At 30.5% G+C, this 26,470-nt stretch overlaps 1 protein-coding gene across 1 annotated transcript in view; it reads left to right on the forward strand.

Moving 5' to 3' along the window:
• LOC107406774 (protein SABRE) overlaps positions 1 to 13,542 on the forward strand; it is a 38,850-nt gene extending 25,308 nt beyond the window's left edge. The window contains exons 15-23 of the mRNA XM_048475960.2: positions 20 to 244; positions 4,340 to 4,479; positions 7,038 to 7,110; positions 10,651 to 10,752; positions 10,873 to 11,046; positions 11,263 to 11,553; positions 11,638 to 11,805; positions 12,242 to 12,614; positions 12,907 to 13,542. Coding sequence (XP_048331917.2) covers positions 20 to 244; positions 4,340 to 4,479; positions 7,038 to 7,110; positions 10,651 to 10,752; positions 10,873 to 11,046; positions 11,263 to 11,553; positions 11,638 to 11,805; positions 12,242 to 12,614; positions 12,907 to 13,016 — 1,656 coding nt within the window. The 3' untranslated portion in view covers positions 13,017 to 13,542. The remainder of the gene's footprint in view (positions 1 to 19; positions 245 to 4,339; positions 4,480 to 7,037; positions 7,111 to 10,650; positions 10,753 to 10,872; positions 11,047 to 11,262; positions 11,554 to 11,637; positions 11,806 to 12,241; positions 12,615 to 12,906) is intronic.
• Positions 13,543 to 26,470: the final 12,928 nt, after the last annotated feature.

Genomic DNA, 26,470 nt, shown 5'->3' on the forward strand with positions numbered 1-26,470 from the left:
TGAGCTTTCACATTCACAGGTCCAAGGGCTAAAGAGAGAGCTTATCAATGCAAAAAAATCTCGGAAGGCAGCATCTGCTTCGTTAAGGATGGCTTTGCAAAAGGCTGCTCAGATAAGACTAATGGAAAAGGAGAAAAACAAAAGTCCATCCTATGCTATGCGGATTTCTTTGCAAATTAACAAAGTTGTTTGGAGTATGCTTGTTGATGGCAAATCTTTTGCTGAAGCTGAGATAAATGATTTGGTGAGTTTCCCGAGATATTCAGAACACTGTTTGTGATTGAAAATATATTTATGTTACTTTTGCTTTATCTTGTGTTTCTGTATCTCTTTCTACTTCAGGAATTGCATATGTTTATAAAACTCTGGTTTTCTCGTGCTCCAAATAATTATTAGATAAGATGTTTGAAATAGTGAAATCTTATTTAATAATTCCAAATTTTTGGGTGTAAAACTTTGAATTTGAATAGTTATGGATGAATATTTTCATTATGTCTGTGGATGTCTAAACTTTGAATTTAAAATAAATGGTATTATATATGCTTGTTTGCTGTTTGTAACAGTGAAACTAGGGGAAGGGTGTTTCTCTTGAGATTAAGAAATGTACCAAACTTTTGGTTGGTTGCCTCCATATTCGCCGAATATATATGTATGTGTATGGAAAATATTTCAAAAACCAACATATTTGACAAAAGAATTTTGACAAATCATCTCAAATAGGTACATGCAACAGTGCATAATTAATGAGAAGTTATAGGTAGTTAAGACCCTAATTTTACATTGTTGAGTGAATCTATTCAAGAGCCAAGATGATATTTGTCAAATATCTTCTATATATTGGTATATATAGATTTGATCTCCCAACTTTTAATGGGAGACATGGTGATGTGGCTAGGCTTGTCACTTGCACTAGTTTTTTAGTTTCAAATCATTAATTTATGTGTCACCCATATCTTTTCTCCCATCATAATTAGGGAGATGGTTCCCAGTTGAATAGTATATCTATAGGAATGCTAATTGAATGTGGCTTTGAATGCTGATTGATGGACAATGTAAAACTGAATTAGTATCTTAAAGGTTTATGTAGCTTTGGAAAAGTATACTTTCAATTGAAGCTTTGATCAAATCCTGTCTGTGGTTTGAAATTGTTATAAAGCATGGTGAATGAAATGAGTACATGCATGTGCTATGTGCAGGAAGGTTGAACTTATTTATTTATTTTTTAAAATCATATTAATTAATGTTACCATTTTGTAGTCTTAAATACATCAAATGATAACTTTAGGTTAAAAAAAAAACTTTAGTTTTCTTGAAGGAAATTCTTTGCTATATGGAATATCATCTGTTTTTCAGTTTAGAATTCTTAAACTCCTTCCAGTATTAAGTAGAGAAATGTTTATATGAAATGAATTTTATAATAACATTTTACGATTTGTGTAGACTATTATTAATGTTCGAAAAATTTATGTTATGTCAACAATATGTCATTGTGTTGGTTGTGAAGTATAAAATTGAAATTCACTTTGCGAAACTCATGAAACCAGGCTACTTGAACTTCAGCAAGAAAACTAGATGCATCAAGCTAAACCTGAGCAACAAGCATATGAACTAGAACTAGGACAAAACTTGTTCTGATTTGAATACCAAGCTGCCCAAATCTGGAGAATCTCTATGAAGTCCTTGCTAAAAGAATTTTTTTCCTTTAACCACCACCCACCACCTCTCTCCCCCCATTCTCTTTGTAATCTTATTCCTGGTCAAAAGCATTATTTGAACGTAAAGGATATGATAGCAAATCCTTTATTGGTGTGGATGTTAGTATCATACAATATCAATATGCATGGTTTTGGACCAATAGGCAATAAATCAGTTTGAGTGTAAATTGCAACAAATAGAACTATATGTATGTTAGTATAATATGTTCTGTAAGGTCTTGGTATTCCTGTAGGAGGCAATTCTTATAAAACTGACTTTTCAACAGCCATTTTTAGCTAAATTGTGTTACAGACTGTCTGGGTGGATTTTTTTTTTTTTTTTTTTTTTTTTTTTTTCCTCTCTCTAGGGGAGAACGACTTACTTAGTTCAGTCTCTATCATCTAGCATTCCCATTTATTTTCTTTCTTTTTTTAAACTTCCTAAGGTAGTATAAGGGAAGATTGGCAGTTTGATGAGAATGTTATTATGGGAGGCTTGTGAGAAGGTTTTCAAGATCATTTGGTTTCTTGGGATGACATCATGAAGGATAAAGCAAAAGGTAGGTTAGGTATTAGAAGTATTGAAAACTGGAAAATTGCTGTCCTAGGAAAGTGGTTGTGTAGATTCCCATTAGAGAAAGATTCCATGTGGGGCAGGGTTGTTAGAAGTATGGACTTAATTCAAATGTTTGGTATTCTAATATTGTGACTAAAGTATCTTTTCGAAGTCCTTGGAAGTTTATTTCTCTGGGCTATCCATTTTAGCCCAACTAAACTGAAGGTGGGAAGAGCTGACATGATCAGATTCTAAGAAGATTCTTGGAAGTGGGATGCTCCGTTTTCCTCATTGTTTCTTAGATTGTATTGATTATCAATGTTAAAGAGCATACCTATCTGATTATTATTATTATTATTTATTTATTTATTTATTTATTTTCCATTGATGTTCATACTAGCTCTATTGCTTGGAACATCAACCACAGGAATTTGAATGATAGAGAATTTTGGAGTTCTCTTCTTTTATAAATTTTCTCTCAAGCTTCTCTCTCTCTCTCTCTCTCTCTCTCTCTCTCTCTCTCTTAATAGTTGGAACACTAGAAAATGAGCTCTTTAGTTTTCCAATATCTTTTCATGCAAATATTTCCTTAATTTTTTTATTGATCATCCCACTGGGATCCCTACCAGGGTTCAGGTTTTTATATGTTTTAGCGTGTGGAAAGATTGATACCTCATTTTTTTTTCAAAGAAGAAGGCCACATATTAGCTTGTTCTTCTCTATATTGTATAATGTGTATGAAAAAAATTGTGAGACTGTTGATCATTTATTTTTCTTGTGAGCTTGCCGCATTGCTTTGAGATAGATGTTTGAGAGAAGTTGAGACTTGTTGGATTTATCCTAAATGTTTTTACCCCTATTGGTTGATTGTTTATTGGACCTTGGAGGTGATAAAAAGAGAAGGTTTTTTGGAGATGTGGAATTTTAGCTGCATTTTGGGTTAGTTGGAAAGAAATGGAAGGATTCTTTTTGGATTTTGGATAATTTTCATGATATGAATTCCATGTGGGATCAAATTATGTCCTTGGCTTCTTTTGGGCATCGTCTTCAAAAAAAATTTAAGATTACCCATTTTTCATGATTAGTTTATGTTGAAAGGATATTTTGTTTTAAGGAGATTGTTAGTTTTTTTTTTTTTTTTTTTTTTTTTTTTTTTTTTTTGTTTTTGCTAACGATCTTTTCAGGATTTCTTATCCGCTAATTTTGTATTGTATGGTTTTAATTTAAAATAAAGTTTAGTTTCTTATCCTTTAAAAAAAAAAAAAAAAAAAATTGCAACATGTTGTCCTATTATATATTACGTTTTTTGTGAATCTGTGTTGTTTTGTCAAAAATATGAAGTAAAAATTTCTTGTCATCTAGGAGTGGTGTTGATGACTCCATTGAAAATGAAATTAATAATTGAATATAAAACCTTTGATTTTCAAAATAGTTATTAGAACTTCTATATTGATTATTGTTTTCACTGTTGGCACTTTTATATATGTTTAGGATATATGTAAACCAAAAAAAGATATATGTAATACAAGGAACAAGAATGGATTATTTTGGGAATAACATAAAAATCTGCGAGTGTATATACAGTTATGATTTGATAGATTATGTTACAAGATACAACTTTTTCATAAAATGATTCAAGTCGCAAATCACATTTATTGGCTTTTCAAAGCCTTTTTGTGCATCTGCATGATAATATTTGAACCTCTCTCTCTCTCTCTCTCTCTCACAGTGTGCCAAGTAACTTCATCTGTGATGTAACTTTTTAGTTTCAGGAATCCTTCCTTACATTTGCAATCTATTATTCTTGCATCTTAGGAAATTCTTTTTTGTGATCTAGGTGCTTTTTTCTAGTTGTTTTCATCAATTCATGTTACCATTTTTTTATGAATAATGTACTATTAAAATGGAAAGACGCTTTGACCCTTCTGTGGATTAAGAAATATCCATTGTACTTGGCAACTTTACTTTGTCATATGGTTTGATGGGTTTATGCTCCAATTATGTTTTTGGTAGCATTATATCCTTTAAGAATCTGGCATACATATATATATATATAATATATATATTTTAATACTTCCCCCTTTTACAGATTTATGACTTTGACCGGGATTACAAGGATGTTGGTGTTGCTCAGTTTACAACAAAATATTTTGTTGTTAGAAACTGCCTACCTCTTGCCAAGTCAGATATGCTTTTATCAGCATGGAATCCTCCACCAGAATGGGGAAAGTATGTGCCTCTTCCCAACTACACCATCTAATATTCCCTTTAAATTACTTTTCCTTTAATGACAAGTCATTCCAATTTTAGAATTATTTCTTTACTCTTTTTGTTTTCTTTGTGTCATGGTTTCATCCAACCACCATTTGATGTTTCCTACTTATACACTATAGTTTAAACCAAGTGATCTTTGAATTATGCTATAGTTTAAACCAAGTGATCTTTGAATCCTTCATTCTTACCATCCCATAAAATTGTCCTATCATTCCTTCTATTTTACTGCAAACCGGTTTTCCATATTTCAAGGCTCATTCACCTAGTTCACAACAAATCCAAGAAGCTAAAGATTATGTCTTCTTAGTGTTATTATCACATTTGGGTGTGTTAATCTTTAGAACCTTACCCTAAACTAAATATCTCCAGCAAATTAACCGAATTCCTAAACTTAATCTCATCAAAATGAAAAAAGTCTCATCCGCAAGTTGCAAGTATGTAAACCCTCTTCCTTCCTACGGCAAAAACTTCAATTGAGCTGCTCTCTTTTGCAATTTCCATCATTCTACTCAAACAACTATTATTGAAGTAAATAAATGGAGATATAGGATCCTCTTGCCTCAATCCTCTAGAGGCACCGAATTTACATTGGTCTTCCAATCAAATAAACTACAAAATTTCCTGATCTTAAATAACCTCCATTATCGCCAAATGTTTTTTTACCAACACAAATTTCAAAGTATCACAGTCCACCATCATATGCTTTCTCAAAAGTTAAAAGTGATTCCTCTTTCCTTCCTATCTTCTCTACTGCCATGTTACCAGTCAATTCTAATTACACATGTAGCTTCTGTTTTTAACTCTTCTCTGGTTGAAACTGTTTTTGGCCTTTTTGCAATGCTTTTAGTTTGATGAATTGAGAAGACTGAAGCGATGCCTTAAGAATTGTTTTAATTTATCATTTTTATAACCCATTGATTATGAGTTTTTTACTTCTGTTTGCCCATCATACAAATTATATCCATATGATGGGTTTTGCTATGAAAATTTGGGCATGGCCATTCATGCGCACTTATTAGTTAATGTAGTCTAATTTCCTCTACTTTTCAAGATATTAATGGCATTTATTCATGGTTTTAGGATGTATTCATGGTTTTTGAAAGGTTGTTCCTGTGTTCTCCTAATTTTTATAGTTCTGTTCCCATAATCTGATATGTTTGAAATGGATAGGATAGCTTTCTTTATTTTATCAACAAACTTCGGTTTGAATTATATGATAGGATTTTATTTACAACTTCTAAGTCCTTTTCCTGTTTAAAGCAGCCTCTTTGACTGCCTTAAGAAGGATATATAACAGTCATAAGTAGCAAGTAAAAAAAAATTACCATATTATCAGAATCTTCATCAAACATTTTTGTCATTTATATTTGTCTGGAACAAAACATCCTTTCCATACTCAATATCGTTATATATTCATGCAAAATTGTTCAAAATTTCATGTTATGAAATCTATTTTCAGTCATTCACTTATATGGGAATTACAAAATTTATATGGTTTATACAATGAGTGTTTACTTTTTCTTGGTTCATCCACCATGATGAGGTAGCGTATTTTGAAAAATGTTATTTTGCTCTGTAATCTGATTTGTGTTCTTCTATTTATAGAATTTCCATTATAGTATGAGAATTGTTGTGCCTTTTCAAATGTTCTATTTTTTGTAAGCTTCATACTCTACGTTTTCAGTATCAAGTGGTGGAGCCACATTGTGGCCTGAGGGGGGCCATGGCCACTCTGCCCCTGCGAAAACTTTTTATATTTAACGTATTTTTTTATTATTTTGTTATATATATATATATATATTTTAATTAATCTACCTTATGTGGCCCCCAAAGTAAGACTTATTTCTTTCTTGGGTCCCATTTTATGCTATTTTGAAACTATTTTAGTATACATTGTGGACGATCCCAACTAACTTTTTTAATTTTAAAGCATTAATTTAATCAGTTTATAACCTTATGATCTCTTACTCTAACTTAAACAAACTATAGTTGTTCCGTGATGTTGACATTCTATACAATCTGCAATGAAAACACAATAAACAAACCAAAATACCCAAGAAATCATGTAACTTGATTTTATTATTATTATTATTATTATTCTTATTTTTTCTATTAGAGGTGAATAACATGTATACGAACTGCTTTTATTTTATTTATTGTGTTTTAATATTTTATTATTTTATAACTATTATTAATTTTCTTATAGAACTACAATTATGTATAGTTTAATTTTGGAACTTAGAGTTCTTATAGAATATTTTGGACGTTTGAAATAATGAAGGCTTCTACTTTAACTATTGTTTAATTTATTATTATTTATTTATGAGTTGATATTTGATTGAGTTGAAAACGTTATCATAAAATTATATTTGTATTTCATTTACTATTATTTTGTTAAAATTGAATTATCTTGGTTTTTTTATTTTCCTTTTTTCTTCTTTTCTTTTTAAGATTCTTGGCCCCATACCATTAATGTCCTGGCTCCACCTCTGTTTGTATATTTTTGTCTGCAGAAAAGTCATGTTGCGTGTTGATGCGAAGCAAGGATCTCCAAAGGATGGAAATTCTATTCTTGAACTTTTTCAGGTAATAACTCTTCTTTTTTCTTCAAATGGGGTTGAACATGTATAACCTTTCCTTCGCATAGGATATCATGCAAAGAGGGAAAAAAGAAAGAACCCTAGAAAGGATATATAACCTTTTATATGAGGTTCTGTTTGGTTTGTCATAACATCAAGATGTGCACAGGATATGGCTATGCCACGATTACCAAATTAAGCAAGAGGGAAAGAACCCTAGAAAACTATTATATTTCCTTTTTTCTTCATCAATGCTAGAGGGTTTCGGAGGTTCAAAGAATGATCAGATCATTATAGGAAAAACAGTTGCTGGAGGTCAAGCTTCTGTCTTATGATAGATTTTCCTCAAGTCTGAGCCGGTTCATCACATAGATTCTAGCAGCCAATCAAAATATTTACTAAAACTTCAAACACTGTGGACCATTTACTATGTTGCTTGGACATGGGTGTCGCGTCTGGTTTTGGTTATGTGTCCAAGTATAGGATCCATCTACTTTGGAAGTTTTTCCACATATGGAGCTTGTCAGTGTCCAAGTATCCAACACTCATAGTAACATAACCCATTTAGTAGTTCTTTTCTACGAAACGTTCTGAATTATTTACAATTCGGAGTCTTTAAAAGGTTTCTTTATGTTCTTTGTTGTTTTTGAATTCTTTTTTCTTTTGGTAAATGTTGTTTTTAAATACTGGCATGCATGGATTGTCTCTCCACTTCATGCTCTTTTATTTCATTATCTATTCAATATTTTACATATCTAATGAAAATTAGAAAATTTATAGAATTCTATCTTCATTTTCCATTGTATAATCGTAATAATTCAAGTTGTTTCAAGATCTTTCCAGAAAATCTATTTTGAAATCCTCACTATGGTCATCATTTATGTGCTTGAAAGCTTCATATAATAAGTATATTTATTAGTTCATTTTGCCAATATTAAATTTAATTTCCTATGCAGTCTTGTTTTTTGTTAGTGTTGGTTGTCGCACTCCACATGGATTTATATTGGCTGCTACTGTCAGTAAGAACTAGAATTTGAAATCCATGATGGGAGTGAAATCATATTGTGGTGGAATAAGATGCAATCCGTAGTATCTTCTATTTAAAGAAGTTACTCAGGTAAAAATGTGTCCTAAGAAATGGCAGTAGAACTTGAGCATATATAGTGCTAACTTGTATGGGATACATTTATGGTGTCCATGAACATCGCATCCCAACCCTTACTCAGAGTAACTAGTGTAGTGATGCTGTTGGGAGGATTGAAGTTGCTGATTTTAATTGGAATTTCTTGGTTGAAACGGGTTCAGTTTTCTGAGAACTCCATGTTAAATTTTCTTCAGAACTTGGCAATACATGGAATATGGAGAATTAGCTCCAGTGGAATCTCTATGTGCCTCTCACATTGATGCTCTTGCGTTTTGTTTTTTGTTATTTATTTATTTATTTTGATTTTTGTTTTTTTGTTTTTTTTTTTTTTTTTGGTTTTTTGGTTTTTTGTTTTTTGTTTGTTAAGACAATGTTAATGCACTGGAAACATATCTTGTATGTCCTGTTTGAGCTACGATATTGAACAATGAGTTGTATAGAGATTGTTTTTCTACTTTGATAAATTGTCAAATTAAGTAGAAAATTAAGATCTGGTAAGTATGAGGAACACAGTGCAATCCATGGAAGAAATTATTTTAGCTTCAATGATTTGTACTGTTATCTTTTTTTATTTTAAATTTTTTTACTGTATCTTTCCTTCTAGACATGTGAAAAGGCCACAATATGTTGTGCCTTCCAATTGAATCTCCTGTTTAGTAGAGCATTAAAAACCCATTAAATAAAAAGGGTGCTTTACTAATCTAGTGAACACCATGCACAGTGGTAGCAAAGAGTGTGCTTGAAGGATAGAGAAGGTCACCTCTATTTCCATCTTGTTTTATATATTCTCTTTTCACGGTTCTAGCTGTGGCTTGAAAAACTCGAGATTGAAATGTAGTGGTGACAGTTTTGAAGAGCATTTGTTTCTTTAGGAAGTAGTGTTTAGAGCTAAATCAAAAAGGGTCTTGGAGTGGGTAACATGAAGAAGTAAAATATTGTATAAAGTCTTGTTAGGCAAATGTTTTTGAATATTCCTTTTGGAGTAGGTATTTTATTGTGCAAGGTTATCAAAAGTATGGACATGCGTTGGGACTTGGTTATGGTGATTACAGGATTCTTATAAATTCATGGAAGTTCAGATGCATGGTTGGCTTCATACTTGACCCATACAAAACTGGTTGTATGGGTATGGTTTTGAAGGATTTGGGAGCTGTTTTGTATGGGTATGGTTTTGAAGGATTTGGGAGCAGTAGTAGAGGAAAAATATTGTGGGGGTATGTGTTAAGGCTACTTAGTGGGGTCTCATTGAATGTTTTAAAAGGTGTAGGGCATATTTAAGGCATTTTTGAGGCGGACTGAGATGTAAGCCTCAATTTTTCATAGGAAATATTAGAAAATAATAAAAATAGTAATGAAAACATAAGTTCATAATAATTAAATTAGTTAGTTCTCAATCTTACTGCTTCTTTGTCTAATTTTGATTTTTTCCCCCCCTCTTGTTCTCCTATCATAAAACTCTCAACACCATCACCCCCTGCAAAATAGAGGAAAGAAGGAATATAAAAAGGTCTAATATAAAGTTAGAATTTTATAAAATGAAATAAAGGAAAAAAGACATTAGGCAGTAAGAAAATACTATATATATATATATATATATGTAAGAAAAAGTAAATAAAAAAACAAAAGAAAGAGGTTAGTGATAAGTGTGATAAGTCAGATATATGTAAACTTATATTGGATTTATCCCTTGGATCCCGTATTCTAGGAATAGAAGGTAGTATTAACTCTTATGGTTGGAGAGAAAGGGGAGGAGGATATTTGAAGATAGATTTATAAGTTTTGATTACATCTCGGATATAGAATTAGAACTTTGGCTGTGGGCTTTCTCATCCAAGGAGTTTAAAGACACCTCCTTCTTACATAGCAGGCTTTTGCACCGGAATTCTATTTCTTCTCTCTTTTCTATTTCTTTCCATCTAATATTTATGTTTCTAAATATACAGATATAGTGTCATGTCGATAGAGATTTCTTCAGAAAAGGTGAAAAATAGCAGAATACCATGAACATTTTTGTGATACTTCCAAATAAATTGTGGATTCTTCATTTTCTCACATATGAAACCTCATTCTGGAATTTTCCCTTCATCTTGGAATGCTAATCGTGCAATCATTTTTCAAGCAGTGTAGAGAGTGGCTGAGGATGTTTCAGATTGAATGCTAGAAGCTATAATAATATTACCAGATTGCATTGATGCCTATTACATACATAATGGAAACTGCTAAGATTTCTTAGTCACTTTTTGACAGTTTAGAACCACTTAACATGATTGAAGGGTGATCCTCATGAAAAAATGCACGTTTTACTTTTTGTTTGGAAATTTATGGTGGTACATGTCTCAAATTAAATTATCAACTTTCTGAACAAATTGTTGTTTGTTTGATGAGTTATCCATTGAACTGTAGGTAGAAATTTACCCCCTTAAGATTCATTTAACGGAGACAATGTACAGAATGATGTGGGAATATTTCTTCCCAGAAGAAGGACAAGATTCACTGAGGCGGCAGGTCAGTAGGAGATTTTATTGATCAAAATTGATAATAGCTTCTTTATGCAAATCATTCTAAAATGACCAGGTACTTTGTAGTAAAACTATGACAACTGCGCTGCAAATTGTGAAAATGTAGGAGGTTTGGAAGGTTTCAACCACTGCTGGTTCAAAACGTGTAAAGAAAGGCTTATCAATCCATGAAGCCCCTGCTTCAAGCAGCCATACAACAAAAGAAATTGAGCCCTCTTCTAAATCTGGTGTCTTTGCTCCTGCTTCTGATCAACCTTCTCTTCATGCTGATTCTACTCAAGTGAGTTTTCAAGTCTCTTCTTTCTTGTGGCTTTTGAAATCAACTAGAAAGGAGGAAACAGTGCTGGTAGATGTTCTTATTATTCTTAGGCATGTGATGCATTACAAGAATAAATCTATTGTATGCTGGAAAAAATGTGATATTTCTTTCTTATATCTTATTTGGAATACCATAAGCTATCTCTGTCATTCCTAATTGTTTTCTGATTCTGTGCAGACGTCAAAACTGACCCCGGAGTTGAGAAGAACATCTTCTTTTGACAGAACATGGGAAGAAACTGTGGCAGAGTCTGTTGCTAATGAGCTTGTCTTACAGAGTTTTTCATCAAAAAGTGGCCCACTTGGTTCTGCTGACCAAGATGAATCCTCTAAGAATAAATTGAAGGACCCCAAAGCTCTGAAATCTGGCAGGTCATCTCATGAGGATAAAAAGGTGGCAAAGTCACAAGATGATAAACGATCCAGGCCACGAAAGATGATGGAGTTCCACAATATCAAGATAAGTCAGGTTGGTTTGCTTGTGACTTCCTAATCTTTTGTTTGTTTAGTGCTTATGTTTTTGTAATCAAATGTTCTATATTTTTGTTGCAAGGTCGAGCTGTTGGTTACTTATGAAGGATCAAGATTTGTTGTGAATGATCTTAAGTTGCTAATGGATACATTTCACCGTGTTGAGTTCACTGGGACTTGGCGAAGATTATTCTCACGTGTTAAGAAGCATATAATCTGGGGTGTCTTAAAGTCTGTGACTGGAATGCAGGTAATGGGTTGCATATCCGTTTTGCTATTGAATTCTCAACCCATCAAAGCCACAAATTGCTGTTATCTAGTATCTATTTTTAGCCTACATTTGGGATTGCTTTTAGTACCCCTAAAATAGATGATCGAATAATTTTTTTAGCACACTTTTTGGACTTCTAACTTGATATTTTATCAGCTTCAAATGATATTAGATTATCTACGTGGTGACATAAAATTATAAATGTTCTTCTTCTCCTAAGTAAGAGGTGTTAAATATTTTATTGTCTACAGATCTCAGATTTGTTACTGTTTTGAGCATTAGGGAAAATAAAATATTAGAATTCCTGTTGACTAAGTCTAATCTCTCTTTCATATCTTTGAAACATAGGTCTGCAGTATAATTTTATCATTAACTTTTTTTGTATTAAACCCGCTTCTCTTCCTTACTTTTGTAGGGTAAGAAGTTTAAAGACAAAGCACATAGTCAGAGGGAACCCAGTGGTGCAGCTGTTCCTGATAGTGACCTTAATTTCAGTGATAATGAGGGTCTGGGAGGCAGAGCTGATCAGTTGACTTTTCTCAAGCGTCCAAGTGATGGTGCAGGTGATGGATTTGTCACTTCTGTAAGAGGTCTTTTTAATACTCAACGTCGCAAGGCAAAGGCATTTGTCCTAAGGACCATGAGGGGTGAAGCGGATAATGATTTCCAAGGTGATTGGAGTGAAAGCGATGCAGAGTTCTCTCCCTTTGCTAGGCAGCTCACAATAACAAAAGCAAAGAGGCTAATCAGGCGACATACAAAAAAGTTCCGCTCTAGGGGACAAAAAGGTTTGTAGTATTTCAATATAATAATTATCTCCTTTTATTTTCTTCTAAGGGTGGATGTTCTTAGTCCAGGAACTTCATAATTGACACATACGTCAACTTTGTTCATCATCTCTAGGAAGTTTACACAGTTCCAGTACTCAACAAATATCACTATACTTTCTCAGCTTATGAACTCTAGATCTTTGCTTTGTTCCTCCACCTCAATCCCAAAAAAACAAAAAAAAAAAAAACAAATTTCTGTAAATTTCCCAATTTAAGCAGATTGTGTGATTGATACTTTGCTTTATAACAGGTTCATCCTCCCAACAGAGAGACTCACTTCCCTCATCGCCTAGGGAGACCACTCCATTTGAAAGTGACACATCAAGTGGATCCTCTCCTTATGAGGATTTTCACGAATAAACAATTATGTGATTCAAGGGAGAGCAGATATTGAGGCACTGGAGGGTAAACACCAGATGGCGTGTGCCCTGTTGAGGGAGAGCAGATATTGGCAACTATATTACCACTGAGGATGAAGATTTTTGATGTTTTTGGGTAATCTTCCAATTATGGTAGTCTGGGAAACACCAGGCATGCATAAGATGGGTTCTTTCTGCGGCAGTAATTGGCTTGAACATCCAAGTACACGACAGGACACATATCTGGAGGTGATTTACAACGATTACCGAGTATCAGCCACCTGCTCGCTTAGATTTTGAGCTCATTTGACTCATGAGAGGAAGCTAGTTATTATGCTCAATTGTTATTAGTTTTGTATAGTTTTGTTATCAACGAAAAGGGAAAAAAAAAGAAAAAAAAGAAAAAAAAAAAAAGATAGACGCATAAATTATATACAAGCCACAAGAATTCCGTAAGTTTGTACATACATTCAAATATATATATATATTCGGAAATCAAATAAATGCCAATTTGGTTCTCTGTAAAAGCTGGACTGAGGATTTGTCAAGAGGCCAAAACCTTCATTATTGAGTTTGACTTCACATTTACGGCTGTTTTTGCTGGTTTTAGCATGGTAACTTGATGCAGGTTACAGCAAACATATTGGTACTCCACCATTTTCGTTACCGATAGCCTTTTTTTATTATTATCGTGGTTAGAACAAGGATGCAAATATTGACGATATCTTTGGCATCTTGGTGGTGGTATTGGAATTTCCATGGCCTCAATACCAGTAGGGTGGTGTAAGGTATATTTGTCAATGTTGTGGATAAAGATATTGGACATATCGGTAATTCTTGATGATATCTGAGGTTTTTTCGACAGATTTTGACGGAAATGTTGAAGATAGTATCAGTTGTCGAAGGAAAATGTCAGTATTATTGGTCTTTGTTGGTGGAAATTGTAATTTTACGAAATCATTTCTTATATTTGGATGTTTTATACCTGGTTTCATCAATTTGAAAGGAAATATAGTCGAGTTTGATGGAAAAGATTTAAAAGAATACTGGATTTTGAAATTGCGTAGACGTAGCCTGTAGGAGAGTGATTGTTCACTAGTTAAAGAATATGTGCAGGTTCTTTCTGAAATATCATTTACCTTTTTAACTAAACCAGAAAAAAAAAAAAAAAATGCCAACAACAACAACAGCTACTACAAGTAATTAGGAAGAAAATATGACAAATGTAAAAGAATATATGTATTTTGTCCAAGCCTCGAAGGCTGAAGATTTCACGTGATGTACCAATAATTCATTAGTTTACTTGTTTTTATTTCTTGCAATGCTATAAGGTCTCCATTCTCTTCAAACATATAAAAAGTAAATTGAGTTTACTTTCTCCAACCTTCATTTTTCCTTTTTGTATTGTCTATTTTAGAGGTGGCAATTCTTGTTATCTTGTCGTATTTGTATTAATCCATTTATTAATTGTGTTAAAATTGTTCAATCCAAACTTGATTTGTTTATTAATCATGTCAGGAATCTTCAATCTAAATACGATCCGTTTAATAAACAAGTAACCTGATATAATTTGTATAATTCGTTTTATTAAATGGGTCAATTTGGATCAGCGTGACCTATTTACACGAAATTGATTTGTTTACATAAAATTTATCTAATTAAATAAATTATTTTGTTTAAATTAATTATTTCATATAAAATAAAAATAACTTAATCATTAATTAATCCAAAATCAAAATATATATGTAAAATCATATAATTATAGTTATAAATTTACAATAATATAACATATGATATAATAATATAACAATCTCATATAATAGATAAATATATATATATATATATACATAATAAACTTAATACTACTTCTCTAAAAATAATAGGAAAAAACTTTATTAATAATTATGTTTTTATTTTCTTACATCGTTAATACTCTTAGGCATATTAATTTTTATTTTTCAATGTCCATAAATTCATTCATGTATTAAACATATTATATTTAAGTAAACAAATATTATTTCGATATTTTTTATTTTTTATTTTTTATTTTTTTAATTAATAAAAGAATTAATAATACAACCTTAAATAAGTTTGATATTTAGTAATAAAAAAGTATTAGTTAAAGTTTTATTAGTGGTAAATTTAATATATTAAAATTATAATTTAAATGAGTTATAATCGTATCGGATTAAATTGACACTTTAATTGCCATGTTTAGTTAAACGGGTCGATTTAGGTCAACTTAGGATTAAATGGGTCAATTTGAAATTGGTATGTTTAATTAAACAGATCAATTTTGGGTTAAATAAGATCAATCCAAAATTAACATATATATTAATCGTGTTAAACGAGTTGATCCGAATTAGATCCTAACCCATTTATAATAAACCAAAACATGCTAACTTCGTGTCCTTCTCGAATGGTGTCACCATGTTATGATTTAAATTGCTAGCGTGAGGCAGCCATCTCTAAATAGAGGTGGCAATTCATGTTAGCGTGTCTTGTTCGTGTCAACTTGTTTAGTAATTGTGTAGAAATTGCTCAACCTGAACCCAATCCGTTGATTAATAATATAAAAAATCTTCAACCCGAACATGACTTATTTAATAAACAAATAACCTGACATGACATATATAACCCATTTATTAAATGGGTCAATTCGGGTCAACGCGATCCATTCACACAAAATTTGTCAAATTAAATAAATTATATTTTTTAAATTAATTATTTCAGATAAAATAAAATAATTTAGTTATTAATTAATCCAAAATTAAAATATATATGTAAAACTATATAATTATAGTTATAAACTTACAATAATATAACATATGATATGATAATATAACAATTTTATATAATAGTTATATATATATATATATACACATAATAAACGTGATACTACTTATCTAAAAATAATATCAAAAAACTTTATTAATAATTATGTTTTTAATTTTCTACATCTTCAGTACTCTTAAGCATATTAATTTTTATTTTTTCAATGTCCAAAAATCCATATATATATATATATTAAACATATTATATTTAAGTAAACAAATATTATTTTAAATGAATAATACAACCTTAAATAAGTTTGATATTTAGTAATAAAAAAATATTAGTTAAAGTTTTATTAATAGTAAAATTAATATATTAAAGTTATAATTTTTAAAAGGATTATAATTATGTCAGATTTAATTGACATATTAATAGTTAAACGGGTTAATTTGGGTTAATTTAAGATTAAACAGATCAATTTGAAATTGAAACATTTAATTGAACAGGTCGATTTGAGCTAATTTCGAATTAAACGAATTAACTCGAAATTGACATATTTATTAATTGTGTTAAACGGATTGATCTGATTTTGATCTGAACCCATTTATAATAAACTTAAACTCACTAACTTCGTGTCGTTTTCGATATGTGTCACCATGTTATGATCTAAATTGTCAGCTCTAACTCTATTTCAACTTTTAAGTTCTTTCATACTATTTATTTATTTTTCCTTTTGCAGCTGTTTTAGGATAAATTTATTAAATTATTGATTATGTATAAGGTATGGACCATAAGATGAAACAATTTTCATTGCCTAATTTATTATACAGATATAAATATTTATTAATTTTGTGAAATAGAAATAGGAGCCAAAATATGATTCTTCATTTCTTTTATGCGTAATAAATAAATTTAAAATATACTTATTATACTTAATTTAACTTTGAGTTTAGATAACATATAATTATTATATTTTAATTAAGATTTAGAATTTATATTTATGATTGGTTAATGGCATAAGAATAAATTGTTTAAATAAGTACATATATATAGACATATACACACAGATTATAGTTTTAGATAAAATGTAATATTGTCTGCTTTGGGTCCGACCCGTACGGTTTTGTTAAAACACGTCTCAATGATTAGGGGGAATCCTCTTACAACCCCTTCCCTAACAGTCCCACTGGCCCGGGCCTCAGGCCCAATCGAGATATTGTCCGATTTGGGTCCGACATGCACGATTTTACTTTCCTTCAAGGAACACCGATCTAGGTACTGGTTCTGATACCAACTGTAATAATCCAGTCCACTCGCATAAGATATTGTCCGTTTTGGGCTCGGCCCGCACGGTTTTGTCAAAACGCATCTCAATGGTTAGAGGGAATCCTCTTACAACCCATTCCCTGCCAGTCCCACTGGCCCGGGCCTCAGGCTCAATCGAGATATTGTCTGCTTTGGGTCCGACCCGCACAGTTTTACTTTCCCTCAGGGAATGCGTCTCAAGGAAAATGTATCTACACCCTCTTATAAGGCATGTTTCGTTCTCATTTCCAATCGATGTGGACTTCACATAAAATTTCAAATTTTAATTTATTTATGATTTTAGATATATATATATATATATATTTTTTAATGCATTTGGGATGCAATATTTATTGAATTGAAAATCCTACCATCTTGTAATATGAATGAATTAATGTGTAATTAGTATTTTGAAATTGATGGCATAAATTATAAACTTTACAATGTAATGTAGTATTTACTTATTAATGATGAAATTTACTAATATTTTAAGTAATACGTATTTTTGATTGGATGGTATAAACTTTATAAAAGGTAAATAAATATTTTTTAGTTCATGTAGTTTGTAATTTTAAATTTTTATATTTGATTAAGCTTTTAAGTAATTAATATGCGATCAATATTTTAACTTATGTGATATATACCCTTCTTTATTCTTTATAGAAAATAAATAAATACTTTTTAGGTAATATAGCATATAAATTATGAAATTTTATATCTTATTAAACTCTTTTTTGGTAAATAATATCTTATTAAGCTCTTAATTCATGTGTACTTAACATTTTTAGTTAAGTGCTACAAACTTTATATATACTAGAGTAATACGACAACAAAAGCCATTGTAAGGTTAAAATACCATAATTTGTGTCACATATTGAGGATTCAAGGTTTTCTATCGAAATTGAACTTCTAGTAATTTTAAAAATTACTTTAAAGAAAAATTTATTACATTTTTTTTTTTTTACCATTTTATGTTTTTTATATTTTACTTTTAATTATGGAACATTTGCCAATAGTACTTATTTATTCCATTTTATTATATTTCTATTTTATAGTAGTTTAAATATGATACATAAAGCTTTAATGTATGATATCAGGTTAGTTTTTCAACTTGATTTTTAATATAAAAATCCAAAAGACATTAAAAGGCTAAAATATGTAAAGTATAAAATATTTAAGTTTTAAAGGATTTTAAAAAGCCATGCTGATATAATTTTATTTTTTTTTTTAAATAAAACAAAATAATGTGTCAAAGTCCAATCCAACAACCCAAATCAAATTTGGGTTGGTTTCATTTGTTTTTCTTGATGCCCGGTTTGGATTAAGTTGGCGTTATAAGTTAGTTTTAAACTTGTTTATTTTACTTTATTTTACTATTATTATTATTATTTTTTTTTTTTCAAGAATCAAACTAATTGACCATTCAAGTCAATCAGCCCATCTCTAACCAAGGCAGATTGATGTGTGTAGGGCTACAAAGACAAAAGCAAGCTCAAATGATTATGTTAATGTATAAAGCTTTAATATATGATATTTATTTCATTTTTCAACTTTGATTTGCAATATCAATAATATTAGAGTTAACAAAATATTGATCAAATTTATTGATAAAATAATATGGTAGATGATGCATTAACATTTAATTGTTTTTTTTTTTAATTCAGTTATCCCTATTTAATTAAGGATTCATTTATTTATTTTTAAATTATATAATTATATTAACCAATAATATATTAACATGTATTATTTGTTAGTTAAATATGATGAATATTTTGAAACTTGTAGCAAATTATTGTGATATAAAAAATACGAAAAGTCATTAAAAGGCTAAAATATATAAATGTTTAAACAACTTTATATTCCTTTTGGGTGCTATACAGGCTGGCTTTAAAAAATGTGAATTGTTTTTTTCAATTTATTGTTGTTCTTTAATTTGTACTATAAATTTGTTTAAGCTGATATCGATTACTTCGACATGCTTGAAGTTGAATTTTGATGATTCTTCTTGTGTCTGGCAACTTTGAAGCCATTGTGGCTTTGGATGCTATTGCTTGGAATCAAAATGGGCATGTAGTGCTAGCTACTCTGGAGAATTGCACTTTTTCCCCTATTAAAACTGGTATGATTTTGTTTTTGTTTTTTTTGTTTTTTTGATTTTTTTTTCTTTTTTTTTTTGTTTGTTTGTTTGTGGTAATATTGGCAGAAGAATGAAAATTGAAAAATGTAATTGACGTAAATTCAATGGGATGTGATTGCTTTTTTTTTTTTTTTTCTTTAATAGAAAAAATATAAAGTTCAGTACTTATTTTGTTAATAATAGCAAAATTTTTGGGGGATGAGATTTTTTATTTTATTTTTAATTTCTTCCAATTGGTGGTAGCTAACTATTTAATTACACAATGATTCAGTTTTGGTGCATTTAAAATTTTGTTTACCACTTTAATTTTTTGAAACTTTTTAAATAAAATTTACGTCGAATGCTAAAATAAAAGTTGACTTTCAAAAGGTGATGAGACTCGATGGAAATATTATATATATATATATATATAAAATTAATTCTTGCAGATTTATTTTTCTATTAAAATATTTTTTTCCAATTTTTTGTAGTACTTATATATATTTATTACGAATATTTTTTTTATTATTTGTTATTTAATTTTAAATATTTTTTATTTAGTACTTCTAAAAGTTTTATAAAATCCTTGTATAACATATATATTTGAAAATTTTAAGATTTGTATTTTCTTTTTCAAATAATTTAATTACTTTTAAATAAATTTATTTTCTAGCTATGTATATATGTACGAAAGAGTATGTATTTGTCAATTTTTAAACCAAAAAAAAATTACTTCTTGTAGACATTTTATTTTTAAAACTGAATAGAACTAAATGAATAAAATATATATAGAAAAGTAAACAAATGATGAATCATAGCCCTCATAACTCCTAAAAACTAAAACCTAGTTTTCGAAATAATTAGAAATTATTATGGTACTTATATGGAAAACTTTAATTTTTCTTCTTCTTTTTTTTTTTTAAATAAATGAGGGGCATTGGGAAAAATAGTGAGTTTTTTTGGACCCTTATTTACTTATTCAATTAATTTTTGTGTATTGCTTCACTATTTGTAAACTTTTTCTTAGAACTTAAGAAATCATAGAGTCCTATAGATTTCAAAACTTCTCTTTATTAATTTTCAATTTTTCTTATATATATTCCAATTTTGTTTGTTTTCTTGAGAACTAAGATATTTTCCTTAAATGTATTTATATAAAAAAAAAGTATATATTTTCCTTAAATTCGTTAAGACTTAAATTTCCTATGCTAACCCTTCTTTTGATATGCTTTATTGTATATTTATTGAAAAATGGTTTCAAATTAAATTTTTCATTTTGGATAATAGGTTGACCTTGGTTTTGGAAGAGAGGTGGACTGACCAAAAATTTTCCAAACTTTAGAGGGTACGTGGGACTTTCTATTTGCAACCTCTTGCAAAATTACCGAACCAACATTTCCTTGTCTTTATAAATGTGAAATACCATTAACTTTACTTCATCTTTTTCTCCCACCGCTAGAACCACTTCTCTTTCTTTTTCTAGTTTTAGTCTTCTATTCCTTCTCTCTAAAACTCCTCCATTTCATTTATCCTTTTTTTTTTTTCCTCCCTTCGCCGAGACCACACTTATATACATTACCCATTTTGATCTTCAATCTTGTGCTTGAAACCGTCACTTACTAAGAGAGGCGTGAGTTGTTTTCTTTTAAGTTTGGATTTGAGTTGGTTCTTGTTGTTGTCACAACCATCTATAGCTAGGGTTGAATTTTTGTTTTGGTTTCTCAAAATTTGTATGGAATTTTGTTTTAAGCTTTCAGTGTGATGATTTTTAGCCTTTTGATTTGCTTGCATGTTGGTCACTTGGATGATCTATTGGTTTTCGTTAAAGGAAACTCTTGATACTTGAAGCTTGATAAACCCGAGAGTGAGGAGCTTCAGTATGAGTTTTCTTGGTTGTTTCTTTGACATCTTTCTTGGTTTTTGTTTTAAAGCCTCTAATGTGTTAAATCTTGACTTTGATCTTCATGCATGCTAGTTTTTATGAAGTTTTGGGAACAATTTTTTGTGTTGATACTGACTTACAAACCAGATTGTATGTATGAGTTTCAACTTGTTTTTCTTCAATTTTTCATGAGATCTACGACTTGATTTTTAAGTATGATATAGGTAAATGTTGTTAAACTCCTGATCTTACTTTGCATGTAAGGATCCAAGAGTTTTAGAACAAAATTTTTGGTTAACGGGGTTTCATAAAAACCTTATGTTAAGTTTTTTCTTTGTTTTCTGTACATTTTTCTTACTTTTCCTTGGGGAGGTTTTTCCAAACTGAGAACAATAAGAGTTCCCACTTAAGTTCCCTTTGTGTTTCTTTAATCTTCTCGTTTTTGAACTTAAGTTTTGATGTCTTGCTCAATGAATTTGTTTAAACTTCTGATTTTCAACTTACATGCTATGAATTATATATTTAGAAACAAGAAATGTTCTTTTATTTTGGTTATGTTCCAATTGGCAATATATTTACGAAAATGCTTAGATTTTTACTTAAAATTTATCAAAGTTTTGGTTTGGTCTATGTTTTAAACAAAGATGAGTTATTATTATTATTATTATTATTATTTTTTTTGGACTTCTGTTGCATGTGAGGTTTGAGAAAGCTGTTAGATTTTTTGTCCCTCTAAAGTGTTAAGCTTGGTTTTATATGGTTTTACTAGATGGGTTTAGATCTTTACTTCATAATTTTTATTGATAGTTCTAATGTTTCTTTTTTCTTTTCCTTTTTTCCCTTTTTTATTTCCTTGCATGTATATTCTCCTTTAGCTTTCTTTCCTTTTGGCTTGAGGCCTTACTCAATAATTTGAAATTGTCTTGCAATCAAGTTCTTCTAAAAAATTTTAAATGCAATTTAGTTACATTTGCTTGCTATATCTTTGTACGTGTTTCAAATATAAATCTGTTTTATGTTATGCTTGAGTCTTTGAAAGGGAAGTTTTACCTATATTTTTGCTACTTATCAAGTTAATGTTTGTTAAATTGAATTTGGATTTTTTTTTTTTTTTAAACTTGTTTGTTGGTTTCAATCCGAGAGCTATGTCTTTGTTTTATCAAAATTTCCTCCTTTTATTTGTACCATTTGCAAACTTGTTATACTTTACTTTTATTTTAGATTCCTTGTTTACTTATGTGGAAGGGAAAGATTTGAGTTTTGAATTTCTAGTTAAGTTTGTTTACTTATGTGGAAGGGAAAGATTTGAGTTTTGAATTTCTAGTTAAGTTTGAAAAAGTTCAAAGAGAACTTGTTTAGCTAAGTACCATAATAAATTCTCTTTAACTTTAAAACTTGGATTGGAATTGACTGATTGAGTACTTAAGCATATAAAGGACAAATTTATTAAGGACAATGACATAAAGGTCAATAAGATGGAATTGAGCATATTTATTGTTTTGGTTGTCAAATTCAGATGTGTAGTTAGAGATTGATCTAATAATGTTTTGAACTTGCAATGCGAAAGAAGGTGTTGTTGATTTTAAGTTTGACCAAAGTGGAATTTAAAAGAAATGGTTTGTTTAGGTTTTGAAAGCTACTAAAGCCAAAAAGGACTTTTAAGTTCTATTTTATGAATTATGATTAAGTAAATTTAGGAGGGTAAGGGTTCTTCAAATCTTTGGCGTAGTTTATGGTAAGGTAAAGATGCTCTTTAAAATGGCTGTATGTGGTGAATTGGAGATCGACAGAATGTTAAAGTATATAAGGATGCACGGTTGTTGTGTAAACGTTCTTTAAAAATTCTTTCTCCTTCTATTCTTGATTATAATGCTAGTGTTTTGATGGTAATTTCTCCTTCAGAGGAGTGAAATGTGTAACGCCCAAAACGTTCTGGATTTGAATGATTTTTTCATTAATGAGTTTTATGGGCCTTAATGTGTATTGAATGGGAACCTTTTAACTTTTAATCATTGATGAGTTTTATGGGCCTTAATGTGTATTGAATGGGAACCTTTTAGCTTTTCTTAACGTTTGCTTTTGAAAAAGGTTGGATGAGTTCTGGAAAATTGGTTTTTTGAGAAAAATCGCAGAAACACTTTTTTTTTTTTTTTTTAAGCCCCTTTGAAACAGAGAGGAAAAGTTAGAGATTAGGTTTTTGCGTTGTGTGTGTGATAAAGTGAAGGTATGATAAAGTGAAGGTATTAGAAGTCTGTACAAGGTTTAAAGTATCTATTGTATCTAAGGGACGAACGTCTCAAAACTATCTACATTGGTGGGGTGAAAAATCATTTTAAGAACACTATGATAACACAAAAATCTTAGACAAATCAACTAATTATAAACATACAGGTTTTGAAAGTTATTTTATTTTTTTCAATTTGTTTAACAATCTTAAGACAATATTCTTGTTGTTTATATATATATATATCTGTTGGCTATTTCCTTTGATATATATATATATATATATATGGTTACATGTTTATATTTGTTTGTTTGGAAAAAGAAAAAAAAATATTTTTCCCCTACCCATGCCTTTATTTTGTTTTGGTAAAACATTTTTCCTTTGTTTTATCAAAATTTTCACCCATATTTGATTACTCATGTAGTTAAAAAAAATTTGGTGATTTTTTGGTGAATTTTCGTTGGAAGAATGCTGGAAAAACTGGAAAAAAAAAAATTGAACTAGGTCGGCCGATCTGTTTATCAAAGAAATGGATCAAAATTAACCCATCTGAAGGTTGAGGATGGGTTAAAAACGGATAAATGGGCCAGATTTAGTATTGTGGGTTGGAGTCTAAATTTTTGCTGGGTTTGGCTCAAATGAGAACCCAGCCCATATGGTGACGTTAGTGCGACACATCATCATGACACATCAGCTTGAATACCATGTCAATCGATTGCCACATTGGCATGGGCGCCATGTCAGCATGACATCGACGATGATGTCAGTGATAATGTTAGCCTTATTGGATGTATAAAGTAATTTTGCGAGTGTATACAACAATTTTGTGGTGTGATGTATACAAAAATTTTGTAGGTGTATATAGAAATTTTGCGAATGTATGCAGCATTTTTTAGGTGTATTAAAAGGAACCTAGAAAATCACATTTTTGTAATTTCTTATTGGAAATTGATTTTAATTAGTTGTTGGGGTTTAAAACGACAACTAATTAATTCTGTTTTGTGATTTTACAAAAATGGCAAGTGGATTAGATAATGTGATTTCTGGTACGAGGTCAATTGTACTTGTTGCACATGTGCCAACTCTAACTCCTATGGTCCAAATGCCTCCTCCTGCATTGGTTACCATACCTGCGAATCATGTTGACCGACCAGAGAAATTTAATGGAGTACATTTTAATAGATGGCAACAAAAGATGTTGTTTTACTTGACTATTTTGAACTTTACAAGGTTCTTGACTGAAGATGCACCTCCGAGTAATGATGAAAGTGATAGAGAAACACTCATGGCGGTGGATACATGGAAGCATTCCAATTATTTGTGTTGGAATTATATCTTAAATGGCTTATCAGATGTTTTGTACAAGGTGTATTGTAGCACGAAAATAGCAAAAGAGCTGTGGGAAACTTTAGACTGCAAATATAGAACTAAGAATGTTGGTTCCAAAAAGTTTGTAGTAGGCTGATTCTTGGAATTCATGATGGTGGATTCAAAACCTTTGATGAGTCAAGTACATGAATTAAAAGTGCTCAATCAAGAACTTCTTGCTAAAGGGATGATAATTAGTGAAACCTTTCAAGTAGTAGCTATGATTGAGAAGCTACTTCCTAGTTGGAAAGACTTCAAGAATTATCTTAAACATAAAAGGAAGAAAATGGATATGGAAACTCTTGTTGGCAAAATTCGTATTGAAGATGACAATAGCAGATCTGATAAAAGATTTTTTAAAGCCGAGGTCAAGGCCAATATTATGAAGCATGGTCGAAGCTCCAAGAATAAGAAGAAGACTGGAAGAGATTCTAAGTTGGGGTCTAAATGAGGGATCTCCCAGAAGGCCAAGTTTTACAAAAAATTCTTCAACTGTGATAAGATGGGTCACAGAGCAGCAGGCTATAGGTTGTCGAAAAAGAAAGAGCAAAGAGGCACAGATGATAGAATAAATCACTCAAGAGGTTGATGATATCGATCTGAGTGCTGTTGTGTCAAAAATGAAACTGATGGGATCAAATCCTAAAGAGTGGTGGATTAATACTGGTGCGACCCACCACGTATGTTCAGACAAGAACTTGTTCATTTCCTTCAAACCAAGTAAAAATGGGGAGAAGTTGTTCATAGGCAATTCTACCACGTCTGAAATCCAAGGAGTAGGTAAGGTAGTCCTGAAGATGACCGTTAGAAAGAACCTAACTTTGAATAATGTTTTAGACATTTGTAAGAATTTAGTGTCTGGATCGCTTTTGAGTAAGCATGGTTTTCGAATGGTGTTTGAGTCCGATAAGGATATTTTGTCCAAGTATGGAATGTTTGTGGGAAAATGCTATGTAGTCAATGATTTGTTTAAATTAAGTGCAACGACTGTATAGCCTAATAAAATTAATAAAGCTGGTACTTCTTCTGCTTACTTGCTTGAGTCTTCCAATTTATGGCATAGTAGATTAGGTCATGTTAATTATGATTCTTTGGAAAGATTAATTAACTTGAATCATATCCCCACATTTGAAATTGATTCCAAACATAAATATGCAACTTGTATAGAGGCAAAAACAACAAGGTTATCATATCAAACGATTGAAATAAATACTGAACCTTTGGATTTAATCCATAGTGATATATATAACTTGAAATTCATACCAACTAGAGGAGATAATAAGTATTTTATCACATTTATTGATGATAGCATGAAATATTGCTATGTATACTTTCTTAAGAGTAAGGATGAGGCAATAGAGAAGTTTATTCTGTATAAAACTAAAGTTGAGAATCAATTCAACAAAAAATTAAAGTAATAAGATGTGATTGTGGTAGTGAGTATGTAACTCCATTTGGTGAGTACTATGCTTAACATGGTATTAGTCATGAAGTTACCCCACTATATTCACCACAGTCAATTGGTGTAGCTGAACGAAAAAATCATACTTTAAAAGATATGATGAATGCAATGCTTATAAGTTTTGGATTACCTCAGAACTTATGGGTGGAAGCCATTTTGTTGGTGAACTATCTTTTAGATAAGGTGCCTCGGAAGAATCTACGAAAAAATACCCTATGAACTTTGGAAAGGAAGACAACCTTCTATAAATACTTATGAGTATGGGGGTGTCTGGCCAAAGTAGTGGTATTTACTTTTAAGAAAGTGAAAATAGGTCCTAAAAT

Source organism: Ziziphus jujuba, chromosome 5, assembly GCF_031755915.1.
Source record: "Ziziphus jujuba cultivar Dongzao chromosome 5, ASM3175591v1".
Taxonomy (NCBI): domain Eukaryota; kingdom Viridiplantae; phylum Streptophyta; class Magnoliopsida; order Rosales; family Rhamnaceae; genus Ziziphus; species Ziziphus jujuba.